Genomic DNA, 12,728 nt, shown 5'->3' on the forward strand with positions numbered 1-12,728 from the left:
AGAGAGAGAGAGAGAGAGAGAGAGAGAGAGAGAGAGAGAGAGAGAGAGAGAGAGAGAGAGAGAGAGAGAGAGAGAGAGAGAGAGAGAGAGAGAGAGAGAGAGAGAGCACTTCAATCATATATATTTACACTGAACTGGCTTCTCTATAAGGCACATGCCCTGCCTCCTTCCCCCTTCCAGCAGAGCAGCTGACTGATACTCATGATGCTCTTGCTACTTCACTTCATTGTCTTACACTTTAAGATACTTTCAAAGCATTACCCTCTAAAAAATATTGTGGAAACAATTAACAGTATGGCATCACATGCACTGAGCCTCCAGTGGTCACACTAAGGGTGTTCATGCAGGCAAATAACGTGTTATCTGTTTCCACAGTTTTCTGGTGCTTTAATACTTTGGTACTATTATAAAAATCAGAGAAAAGCAGGGCTAACCATTAATATTTTTTTTTTCAAATATTCAATACAAATTGGAGAAGTGACAAGAGTACAGCAATCGGCTGAGCAATCGGCTGTCCTGCTGAAGTGGAGGAGGAAGCAGGGGGTGTGGCTTCTAGGTCAGCTTTGCCTGTAATAAGTACAGTATTGCACTGATGTTTACCTGGACATTTGGGATTGGTTGACCCAGGTGTTTGTAGCCAGCTGAGGCATAGAGAACCTGTGCTAAATCTGAGAGGGACCAAGCAGGCTCCAGAACCAGTTTCAGTCGTTCCTTGTCCCCAGGAGTTAAGTAGGTGGATGGAGACAAGGCAGAGCTCACCCCCAATAGGGCTAGAATCACTAGTGCCCCTGAAACACAAAACATTATCTCAATTTCTTAGATGTAGTACATAAACAAAAGGCCAAAAGACCCATGATGCATGTGGTGCTGTATGTATATAGTGAACGTGAAAACCTTCAATGGGCTTTTATGGTGTATTTCAATCTATGGGTGTTTTCATTACATACTATATGTATAAGGTGAGCAAGCCTGTGCTCACCATTTCAACAAAGACCATTGAAACCACAATATGAAGTAAGTTATCTATTGTATATTTGTGAACTTTATCTGCTAGAGGCATAACACATCCTTCATTACTTACTAACTGGTAAGTTTAAGTTACTTACTAACTGGTCTTGTTTAATGGTCACAGAAAGTAAATATTTCAATTTTAAAGCCAAGAGTTGCTAGTGCCCCTTCCTTTCAAGTTTGGATTCCTGAATTTTCAGCCTAAGAAATCTGACAGGTACCTGTGTTTAAGTCGACCCCCAATCTACTGCCTAAATATTTAGCCTTCAGAATTCAACCTATACTCAAGGAAATGTGGTAACCCCACTTTAATGTCAGTTGGTGTGCTGGTATCCAATGAAGGAAAGCTACCCAAAAAAAACATGAAATAGTCCTTAAAATCACATTAGGGAGCAAACACCTTTGAACTGTGATATGGACTTGTAAACGTGCTTGCATCCGTGTGTGTGTGTGTGTGTGTGTGTGTGTGTGTGTGTGTGTGTGTGTGTGTGTGTGTGTGTGTGTGTGTGGTTTGAAAGATGCCCATGGTCTTGACCTCTCCGACCACCAGCTATTACCTTACCAAAAGCATCTCAAATTGAGATTGATCTATGGGTAAAACCAAGCCATCACACACTGTACACACCTCATCCCTGTGCTCAAGGGAAAGGGAACTGTAACCACCCACTATAAGGGAAAATTTCTTAACATCCTGAGAAGGGTTCCAACTTACATGCAAGAATATGTCTCTGTGTCACCTCATTTTAACTTCACCTAATCAATTAACTTCATTTAAACAAATCTGATAAATCTCCTTGGGGGTTTCTAACACTACTCAATCCTGTTTGAATAGATCTGGCCTTGCTAACTCCTTAGTTGTTTCCTTTCTAAAAGTTCACAGTTGTCCTGGTCAGCAAGTCAGTCAATCAAGGATGAACACCTGTTCTCAAGCACCTGCATCACTTATCACAAACAAGTGCCAAATGCACTGCACTCATCCTCAACAAATTTAAATAGAAAATTAAAATACGGGGTAATTTTCTTCAGTATAAACAGTGGTAAAGTTTTATCACTATGAATTTATGATCCAGTTAGACTAATAAAGGCACTGTTATGAGACGAAACCCCAGTGGACAGGAAAGCTGTTTCCACCTCCACTAAGTACACCTAAAAAGATGCCATGAACGGTCAAGGGGAATACTGCAGCAGTGTAGCTGACAGGAAGGCTGGCCAATCTTTCCAATGCATTTCTCAGGGTTAAGGAATCCTCGTAATGAGTGCATCCATGTGGTGCCTGGGCAGAGTGACAGGAGCGCCGGGTGTCCATCACGCCGCCTCGCCTCTCACCACCACACAGCTCTTGCTGCTCGCTATTATACACACAGATTAAGCCTATCAGGTTTAATTGCAATTCACTAAGGTCATAATGTAGTAATATCATCACCGGTATTCTGATATTTTCAATAAGAGCAGCAGGTCCCACGAGCCGCCGCCACGGACCAATGGGAGCGCCGCTGCGTGTCGCGACCCGCCAATCAGCGCACCGCTGCCCGGCCTCCGCATAAACAAACCTTAAAATATCGTCTCTCCTGGCTTATAACTCCTCAATACAACTCTGCTGTGAGGCACCAATATGTTCACTCCCTCTCGGCTTCTTCAGACCAACTTATCTGTTAATTTAGTATGTGCGCCGTGCAACAATAGGTGAAGTAGGGGCTCACCTCTCCTCATGGCCGTGGTCCGTGCAAGTGTCAACAGACTAGCTGGCCAGGGACTTACAAGATAAAGAAACTTGCCACGCTCTCGAAAAACACATATGTAGCTCTGGAACAAAACATAATTAGACGTGGAATTTATCTGAATTTATATATTAATATTTCTTTTCATTATTCATCGGCTATTCGAGCCCTTTTACAACTAATAAGAAATGTCCATGAAAGCACCTGCAAGCAAACCACATCTCGTGTAAAATTTCACTGTATGATAATGACATTGCTCTGTACACTTGTGTTTTTTTAACCATTTTAAGTCCAATCAAGAAACCTTAATAATACCTGCAACAATAATTATTATTTCTACCGTGCTAATATTTATTTCTAAGTATGTAATCATGAATCTCTAAACCGGGATACAGTCTTCACTTTTATTAGGTAATCAGTTGCTGCACTGGTATATCAATGAGCAGCTTTTCCCCGTTTTTAAGCCATGTTTATAAGCAAAGCCTCCTTTTCCTTGTCACTCACTTATTAGTCGCAACATTAAAAATAAATAAATAAATAAATAAAATATAATTGTTAAATGGAAAATATATATATATATATATATATATATATATATATATATATATATATATATATATATATATATATATATATATATATATATATATATATATATATATATATATATATATATATATATATCCATGCACATCATAAAGATCACTGCTTCTGCTAGATTATCACTTCCTAACACTTTAATTCTTGCTACCAAACAATCAGTTGTATGAAATATTATAGTTTTTAATTTACAGCCATCATAAGTGAACTTTACGTCGTTGTCACATGTTTAAAATGGAAGGTAGCCTTTTTCATTGGCAGGAATTATGTTGTAAGGCAGTAATGCACTGATAGTGCAAAAAAATAACCAAATTCTCTCTCTCTCTCTCTCTCTCTCTCTCTCTCTCTCTCTCTCTCTCTAAGGAGGTTTGGAAAAATTGTAGTTGCCCAACTTTTTAATGGAATATCACATAAATCTTCATCTACTTTTGTGTATTATCTTCATCTGAGTTCTTTTTCTTACTGCCTGATCACTGTAATATTGTAGATTACTATATTATAAATCTTTTATGACTAATGTTCCATAGGATGCTGTTTTCCCATCCACTCCTATTATTTTTCATCAAGGAACTCATATTCATTATGTGTCACCTAACCTTCTCAACAGAATTTACAAGGTACATATTAGCTGATCTCTATGATAAATTAATGTGTTTGTATAGAGAGAACCATATGACCCATTAATGCATTTTTACTTACCAATCCAGTATCTACCTCTTCTTTAAAGCACTCATCCTTCATATCACTAGCCCATCTTCCAATAAAAATTTTAGCTGCAAACTTCATATCTACACTTTTCACATTAGCTTCCATTAATTCAAATGTTCAGAATCTGTCACTTTGGTTTAAAATCTTTACCTTTAATGGCCTGGTTTGGATGTTACCCTCAACACAATTGTCCTAGTCACATGGCTACAATAGAAGACCCATGCAGATCTGTCATACCCCATTCCCCGTTTATCCACCGCGTGATGTTTTTTCAGACCTATTTTCCCAACTCCTCTGAGATATGGAACACTTAAAAAACACAATAATAAGAACATGATCATTGCATAGGAATTTTACACAGAATTTTATGACAGTACAGGTTCCATGTTCGAAACTTTGTGTATATGCAGCATCATTCGTATCAATGTCATCTGGACACCATAGACTGTGAATCATATCAACCATGAACTTCAAAAAGAGAACAAATTAATTATAGGAGAACAAAAGGCCATTCATAATATCATAAATTACATTTTTGCACAACACTTTACAATGTTTTAAAATATGTACACTATCACACTACTCTTTCCACAGATCTTGATGTTTTGGCCTTGGTCTTGGTCAGGAGTTCCTTCATCATCACTGATTACAGAGCAGTCTTTCACTCAGCATCCTCCCACATCAGCTAAAAAGAAGGAAGAAATAAAAAATGAGCATTATCCATCTTGCTACTCATTGTTTATTATGTTACATGTTAATTCATGCTCAGGGCGGTCTGATCCCCCCCATTGTGTGTGTGTGTGTGTGTGTAACATACAGGAAGCAAGTTAGGCACATAGGGTCCTGTCTCTATATTTTGTGTTATCAACTTTCCCCTTGAATTCCTGAATCTTTCTGGCATGAACTACCTCTCACTCAGGCCCATTCAATGTGTCAGTACATCTGCATGGGAAGCTGAACTATTTAATATCCCTTCAGCATCTTGTCTTCTTTAGTTTCTTTCCATGCCCTCTTCATTCTCCTGTGTCCCACACAAAAAACTCATCACTGCTACATGATTCTAATATGTTCATTGCTCTGCATCATGACCAAGTCCCCCTTCACTTCTTTTCTCAGTTGTAATGAGAGCTCTTACAGTTCCCACAGCCATGATGAACCTGTCAAGAACAGTGGTTCCCAAACTTATGGCATTACACCTTTTGCTCATCCCTCAGTCTCCAAGCATACACAGTCCCACTTTACCACAGGTTACTCATTCACTGTCATAAGGATAATTAGTGCCAAGATTAGCATTGTTTCTTAATCACATGCACTTAGATTTCTAATAAAATTGAAGAGAGAGGACACTGCATGTCATTCTCAACTTTGATTACTTTTACTTTTTGCTTTCATAACAAGAGGTGAGAAGCTTGCCTCACCAAGGTAGGGAAAGAAAATCAAATAACTCTCAATGCATGCTGCCAGTCTTTGGTTACCAGGCAATTATTTTATTTTAAAATTCTGCAAAGATAACACTTCAAAACTGCTTTGTACAATTTAACTGAATATCACATCTCAAAATTCACCTTAAATTGCATCTGGAATATCCTTCACATTAATTAACAATGGATTTAAAATTAATATTTAACTATTCAGAATATTTTTTGCTATACTACAGTATAATAAATCACATGATACTCTTATCACAAAATGAATAATTTCATCCCACAAGAAAACTCTCTGATCATGGAGACATGTAAAACAGTACAATGTGGATTCAACTAATATCTGAATTAGTGGTGTCCGACTCAGCATGTAATATGTCACTGCAAAAGTTATGTGCCTTGTGGTTAGACCTGCATTGTTATATGGTGCGGAGACGTGGCCAATAAAGAAAGCACAGGAGAATAAGTTGGAGGTTGCTGAGATGAGAATGTTAAGGTGGATGCTTGGGGTGACAAGGAGGGATAAAGTGAGAAACAATTTCATAAGAGGAACAGCCAAAGTAACGGAGGTGACAAAGAAAGTACAAGAAAGGAGAATGCGATGGTTCGGTCATATCAAAACGCGAGAAGAAGGGTATGTCGGCAGAAGGATATTGGATATGGAAGTGGAGGGAAGACGACGTGGCAGACCAAAGAAAAGGTGGAAGGATCGCATTGGAGAGGACCTGATGGAGAGAGGATTGAGTGGAGAGGAGATTGGGGATAGAGCCATGTGGAGAAGACTAGTGAGGAACAGTGACCCCATATGAACATGGGAGCAGCAGCAGGAGAAGAAGCTTCTACCAGTAAATTAATTCCAATGACCACTTTTTCTGATAAATTTGTTTGTATTACTGAATACATCATTACACTGTTAAGACAAGGAAAACAGTAGTTGTGCAGAAAGAGGACAGTGCTTTACTACTGGAGTCATGGACAATTTATATGTGTATATTTCTTCAGATTCTATAATTATAAAATCAAGCAAGTCATTATCATTGGTACTGTACTGACATACAAGCAATTCATGTTCCCAAATGAGAGAAGCAGCACTGTCAAGGCAAGAAATAAATGATGAGGAAAAAATTTTTCACATTAAGGAAACAACAATCTTAAACTTACAAAAGCATCAAAAGCTAAACTGTCTTGGAAATCTCTCATACTTTCCATTGTCCCTCTTTCAAAAAACCTAGATAAATAAATAAAATAAGTAAATTAACTGATTTGTGTCTATAGGAAACCTTGAAACCTTTTGATGTTACAATGAATAGTTTATATACATATAGTCTTGTTACATCCTTCCTTCAATTTTTGAATGCCGCTTTGGACCCTATTCAGGGACTGGCATCTTAGTGGACCTTTTTTTTTTTTTTTCCCTTGGATGGTGTCCTGGAGAGAGAGAGAGAGAGAGAGAAAAAAAAAAAAAAAACATGACAGTTGTAATGGTTTCGCATATACTGCAGCATGTGATGTGTCTCTCTTACCCTCTCCTATTGCTATCTTAAGTCACTGATCATGAATGCATAACTTTGGTAGAGTGCTTTACTGAGTTATATCATGAAGTCATTTTCAACACATCCAGAAAACAGACACTGAAAAGATCTGGGAGTAGTGACTGACCACAATCTGAATCTTTCTTAACACATGGCAGAAAAATGAATAAAGCAAACAAAAGTTATGGAATAATCAGAATAACATTTGCTTGCCTCAATAAAATGTTCAAGTCCTTATTCATGGCCCTAGTAAGACCCCACTTGGAACATGTCATTCAAATATGGAATCCCTATTTAAAGAAGGATATTGAAGTAGCCCAAAATGTACAGAGAAGAGCAATGAAGCTTGTACTCCAGCTTAAAAACCTGCCATATGAAGAGACTATGAGAACTAAACCTCCTGTCACTGGCATACAGAAGATCCCATTGTGATATGATAGAGACCTACAAGACCTTAACAGTAATCTATAATGAGGACTGCTGCCAGGGGATCTTCCAACTAGCTGAAGACTCAGTCACCCAGGGACATGAGATCTACAAAAGGAGGTTAAGACTTAACATCAGAAAGAGCAGGTTTACCATTAGAGCAGTAAATAACTGAAACAGCCTCCTGGGATGGGTAGTTGACTCAGTGTTGAAACATTTGAAAAAGATCTAGATAAATTCTGAAAAAACCATGAGCAAAAATTTAATCATACAAAGCCCATAGTCTCCACATTGTGAGCCACCAGCACCAATGATGAGGTTCCAAAACTGGAGTCACAGACATAATAGGCCTCTTTCCAGAAGGGCATCTGCGAGTGAAAAAGTATTCATGAATGCATTCATGAATACTTTTATTTTATTGGGTATTCCTATTTGTATTTAAAAGAAATTGTGTGTGTGTGTGTGTGTGTGTGTGTGTGTGTGTGTGTGTGTGTGTGTGTGTGTGTGTGTGTGTGTGTGTGTGTGTGTGTGTGTGTGTGTGTGTGTGTGTGTGTGTGTGTGTGTGTGTGTGTGTGTGTGTGTGTGTGTGTGTGTGTGTGTGTGTGTGCGTGCAAGGATTCAGAATTCTTTTTTTTTGCATGCATTTGTAAATAAAAACCAAGACTACAAAAAACAAAAAAAATATCTCAAATTTCATATTACCTTTTGATGTTCAACTTGTCTGAAGTCTCTATATACAGTACATGAGAGCACTCACTAGCATATTTTGGCTTCATTCTTTTGCTGTTGATCATAAATGATGGACTGGGAAAGTCTGGCCTTCTTCTGCTGCTCATCACAAACAATGGATTGGGCAAGTGCTCTGATGTTGCCAGCACCAAAGCCTACGGCTCCCTTCCGGTGGATCACCTCCATGAAAAAGGTATCCTCTTGAAAGATCGGAGTTGTAAACACTTGTAGCAGGTACCTTTAATGGACAAGTTTCATTAATAAGTCATCAACTTGATTATCAGTGAAAGAGCAATCTATTACTTGCGTTAATATTATTCCTGTTTTGTCCTTGGCTCATAGAAAAACAATAGGCAAAGATCCCTAGTGCTCCTTCAACATTCCATTAGTCATCTTCCATAACCTGGAGAGAATACAAACACATATTCTGCAACATCATGTTTCAGATTTGGCCAATATAGTTAAAAAGCAAGATTAGTTACTCCCTTTGTTACCAAGAGCACAATCCCAACTCTAATCTCCCACACCAAATTTTTTGTGTGCTTCTCTTGATTTTGTGAGTGTAGTTTAAATTTATCCTTATACCCTTAACTAGTCATTTCTATAATTTGTTCACATGTTTTCAGACAGATTTTACTCCCAAGATGCATATTATATGAAATAAAACCACAAGTGTATAGGAATGGGATGCATGGAGTGGCAGCTGTGGTGTTTGGGCATCATTAATCATTTTCCTCATCACTGCTCACCTTGCTCTCTGGCAAGTATTCTTCATCCAAGTCACTTATGATGCCACCTGACCTTGCAACTCAATTTCAAGAATCACCTCACACACATACCTGCTCTCAGACAGAGATAGGGACAACACACTACAACATGTCAACCACACACATGAGATCACCACCCAAGCACCACAATACTCCCATCATCCTTGCAATACAACTTATGATAAGAAGCCAATTTGTCATTTTGTCATTGAGTTATAAATATTATACAAACCAATAACATGAAACCTGTATTGCAAGTTAAACCATGACTCACAGGGGTATTTCATGTATTTCATGTATTTCTGTGAATTACTATAGTAACTCATTAGTAATGGAGGGGTTAACATTACAGTATTCGGTTCAGAAATATGAAACATGTGGTGTGTGAAGAATGAGTGATGTGGGAAATAGGAAGAATACTGGGTTACCAGGGGGAGGGAAGCAGGTAGAATGAAAGGATTAGAACATGAAAAAAAAAGGGATGCAAGAAATTAAATAAACAGATACTCCCAGGCAATTTTTACAATATGATAACAGATACTCATAAGAGATAGACAAATTTCCACTCATTCTTTTTTGTATTTGTAATCTTAAGAAACTGTCAAAAGAAGATTATCATAACACATTAACAGAGTATATTGTACATACAAACTTTACAGGTAAAACTCACTTTTTTCCCTCTTGGTGGTCTTCTTTGTCACAGAAGACATCATCCTCTATGTCCAATAGGATGCCTAATGCTTGAAACAGATCAATTTCATCCCCATGGCCTGCTGCTTTGATATCCTCCAGTCTTATTCCCTATAGGCACAGATATATTTTGGTTACTGCAATTATGTTGATGCATTCATAAATCTAATTTACAACACACAAACTATGATTCTTTGATATTTTTATTACATTTTCATTGTTTTCTCACTGGCATATAACTGAGCTGAAATTAGTCATTCATGCAAATAAAAGAATTTAAACATCTTGCAAACATATGAACTTCTTTCAAAATTTTTGTGAGACTGGCTGAGATGAGTCTGGTAGCTTTTCACCTTGTAATGTACATATGACAATTTGATGGCTACATGAAGGAAATGCATTTACCTCTTGATAATATGCAGGAGGGGCTTTTCTAAAGGTGACCCCTTGTTGTGATGCACGTTTCACACTGGATACCATGTTTGGGGTGTGCAAGGCAATGTGCTGCACCCCAGGGCCTTTGTGATTATGTAGGAAGGTGTTAATTTGGCTTTTCTCTGAAAAAAATAAATAAATAAATAAAATAAATAAATAACTAGGGATCAGTACACATGGCTTACATCTGTGAGGTCTAAGCATGGTCTCCTTGCAGAAAGGTGTGGGATATATTTTGTGGAACTGTGACCAGCAGCAGTGGAGGGCTCAACATCAAATCAATTGCATGCAGCAATTCCCATAACAGTCAAGACTCCTGTCACTTGAAAATGCTTTGATAAGTAAAATATGAAGAAAAGAACTAAACAATGATTTCTGGTGCATATTCACATTTACTGAACGTCCCTCACTTCCAAACTATTTGTTCTCAGTTAAGTTTAAAAGGTAAGTGATACTTGGGAGCCGTTACTGGATGGATTTACCTTTGACAGGCTTAATAAGGCCACCATCCTCCTCTGTCCCTCCAAATTCTTTTTTCTATCCCCATCTCACACTCCCTTTTCTCCTTTATCATACCTTATTTCATATCCATCTAATGGCATGCTAAGTGTGTGTGTGTGTGTGTGTGTGTGTGTGTGTGTGTGTGTGTGTGTGTGATGTGGGGAATTTGTGATTGATTTCAAAGTGTGACAATGAATATCATTATTCAATGGATATAACAGAGACATGCCATCTTGCATATATGTGTGGTGATGTGTGTGAGGGGAATTAAAGAGTTTGGATTTTCATGTATTGGTGTGGCTGTGAGTTAAGGTATAGAGGAAAAGTGGAACAGGCGCTCTCTCTGGTGTGGGTTGCTGAGCTGAATGGAGGGTGCTGTCTTGGATCTGCCATGATGTTATGGTGTTGTGTGGGCAAGCCATCCTCAAGCTGAGGCCGTGGACAACTATTAGATCGGGTAGAGTAATGAATTCTCTGGATAGTGTGGAGATAAGAGGCAAGTATAACAGTATAGTTATAGTTGTAATGAGTGGTAGTTGTTCTGATGGTTACACATGGCTAAAGGTGAAGCCTGTCTGTGGTTCAACTTTGGCCTTGTTTCCCTTAATATATGTATTGTTACATATACTTAAATGATGTTTTAATTATTTTACCTCATGAGGACTGTTAGTTATGAATGTACATGACACCAATTGAGCTGAGAATTCACATTAGGGTGGTGTCTAGTTCACTGCCAGCCATTAGTCCTCTGGGTGTTTACAGAGTGCAAATGAGTGCCTTAAAGGAATGTGAGTTTTGACAGTACTTACATTCAATCTCTAGCTATCTAATAGTGACTGATACTTAAAACTTAGATTTTAGCTGAAAAGTGAAGCAAAAGAAATAATCTGAAGGCCATGATACAAATTTTTGTTTTTAAGGTTTTGACTACATATTTGTTTTTACCAATTCCATATTTAGTAGTACCATTTCTACACCAAATAACTAAAAAAAAAAAAAGGCATGGTTCCATTACTTGTCTATGTTCTTCAGTGCAGTACATGCCAATTAAGCTATTTAAGATTTATATGATGTTGGACAAAACATGAACATTTTGCCAAATTCCATAATTACAAATTTCACATAAGAAGAAACTGCATGGCAAGATAGCAAAGATAAGACAATGTAAATATAATGGCAGATACTTTTCTGAAATAATAAATAAATAAAAATAAATAATTTACACATTTCTGAGTATGTATGGTCTTTCCCTCCATTATTTAAACCCTTTAAATCTATCACATCAGTTATCCAAATTTTTATGACATTTTCTGTGCCCTCCCTGGCCTTGATCCAAGAAAGTGCTAGGGTCTTGATGGAATTCTTCCCATTGTTCTCAAGAGTGCAGGAAACAGAAAGGAGAATGTTGAAAACTTACCATACCCAACTAGAGGTTCTGCTAAGACCATCTTCAGTGAAGAGTTCTCTTCAGTAGCTGAGGGCAAAGTCAAGCCAACCTCAGCACACCTCCAGTACTCCATGGCCTTGATTCGCATGCCAATGTTTTCCCCAAGAACAAAGCCTTCTTCATTGGTGTCCTCCCTGCCAAACAAATCACTGTGTAATGACAACAATCCACAGAAAGGCAGAAAATAATTAATTTATTCATTACAATCTTTCATTTTTTTTCATTTTTGGATGAATGAAGGTGACTATTCCTTGGTACATTTATCTCCATTTTATATGAACCCATTTTTACTTCTACACAGCCTGCACAGTCATCTTAATTCTCATTCATAAATCATAATTCAGTCACCTTTCTCTTAAACTACTTAAAAAATTATGGTCTTTGTTTATTTACCTGTTTGCTGCAAATCTTTTCATGCCAAAACAGCGCTGATACCACTCAATCAGTCCCTCTGACTTCCCAGCTTCACAAGCAAATGCTAGGTGGTCAAAATGAGTGAACAGAGGATCACTATTCAGGTTAGCATTTACGGTGAAATTTGAATAATTTGTCACAGGTTGTTGCTGAAGTCCATCCACAGCAGTGTGCTCCTCTCCATCTCTTTCAGAGTTTAAAGGACAGGATTCATTATTATCAGTCCGAAAACTTTCAAATCCAGGAAGAAATTCCCCAGAATAATCTTGCTTGTCAATCAGAGTGTGGACAACATTACCAAGGCATGAAGTTACAATTGAGTACTTGAC

General features: G+C 37.8%; 2 protein-coding genes across 3 annotated transcripts in view; both read right to left on the reverse strand.

The window, feature by feature from the left end:
• Window positions 1–2,850, reverse strand: part of LOC135114748 (dolichyl-diphosphooligosaccharide--protein glycosyltransferase subunit 2-like) — an 18,103-nt gene extending 15,253 nt beyond the window's left edge. The window contains exons 1-2 of one of the 2 annotated variants that reach the window (XM_064030779.1): window positions 2,709–2,850; window positions 601–788 (exon numbers count right to left, since the gene is read on the reverse strand). In XM_064030779.1, coding sequence (XP_063886849.1) covers window positions 601–788; window positions 2,709–2,718 — 198 coding nt within the window. In that variant the 5' untranslated portion in view covers window positions 2,719–2,850. The remainder of the gene's footprint in view (window positions 1–600; window positions 789–2,708) is intronic. The other variant, XM_064030771.1, reaches the window with a different exon arrangement.
• A 1,695-nt stretch (window positions 2,851–4,545) lies between these two features.
• LOC135114830 (4-hydroxyphenylpyruvate dioxygenase-like protein) overlaps window positions 4,546–12,728 on the reverse strand; it is a 9,257-nt gene continuing 1,074 nt past the window's right edge. The window contains exons 2-7 of the mRNA XM_064030954.1: window positions 12,379–12,728; window positions 11,956–12,119; window positions 10,008–10,159; window positions 9,583–9,713; window positions 8,174–8,383; window positions 4,546–4,719 (exon numbers count right to left, since the gene is read on the reverse strand). The exon at window positions 12,379–12,728 is cut by the window's right edge and continues 478 nt beyond it. Coding sequence (XP_063887024.1) covers window positions 4,716–4,719; window positions 8,174–8,383; window positions 9,583–9,713; window positions 10,008–10,159; window positions 11,956–12,119; window positions 12,379–12,728 — 1,011 coding nt within the window. The 3' untranslated portion in view covers window positions 4,546–4,715. The remainder of the gene's footprint in view (window positions 4,720–8,173; window positions 8,384–9,582; window positions 9,714–10,007; window positions 10,160–11,955; window positions 12,120–12,378) is intronic.

Source organism: Scylla paramamosain, chromosome 2 (genome assembly GCF_035594125.1).
Source record: "Scylla paramamosain isolate STU-SP2022 chromosome 2, ASM3559412v1, whole genome shotgun sequence".
In the NCBI taxonomy this organism is placed as follows: Eukaryota; Metazoa; Arthropoda; class Malacostraca; order Decapoda; family Portunidae; genus Scylla; species Scylla paramamosain.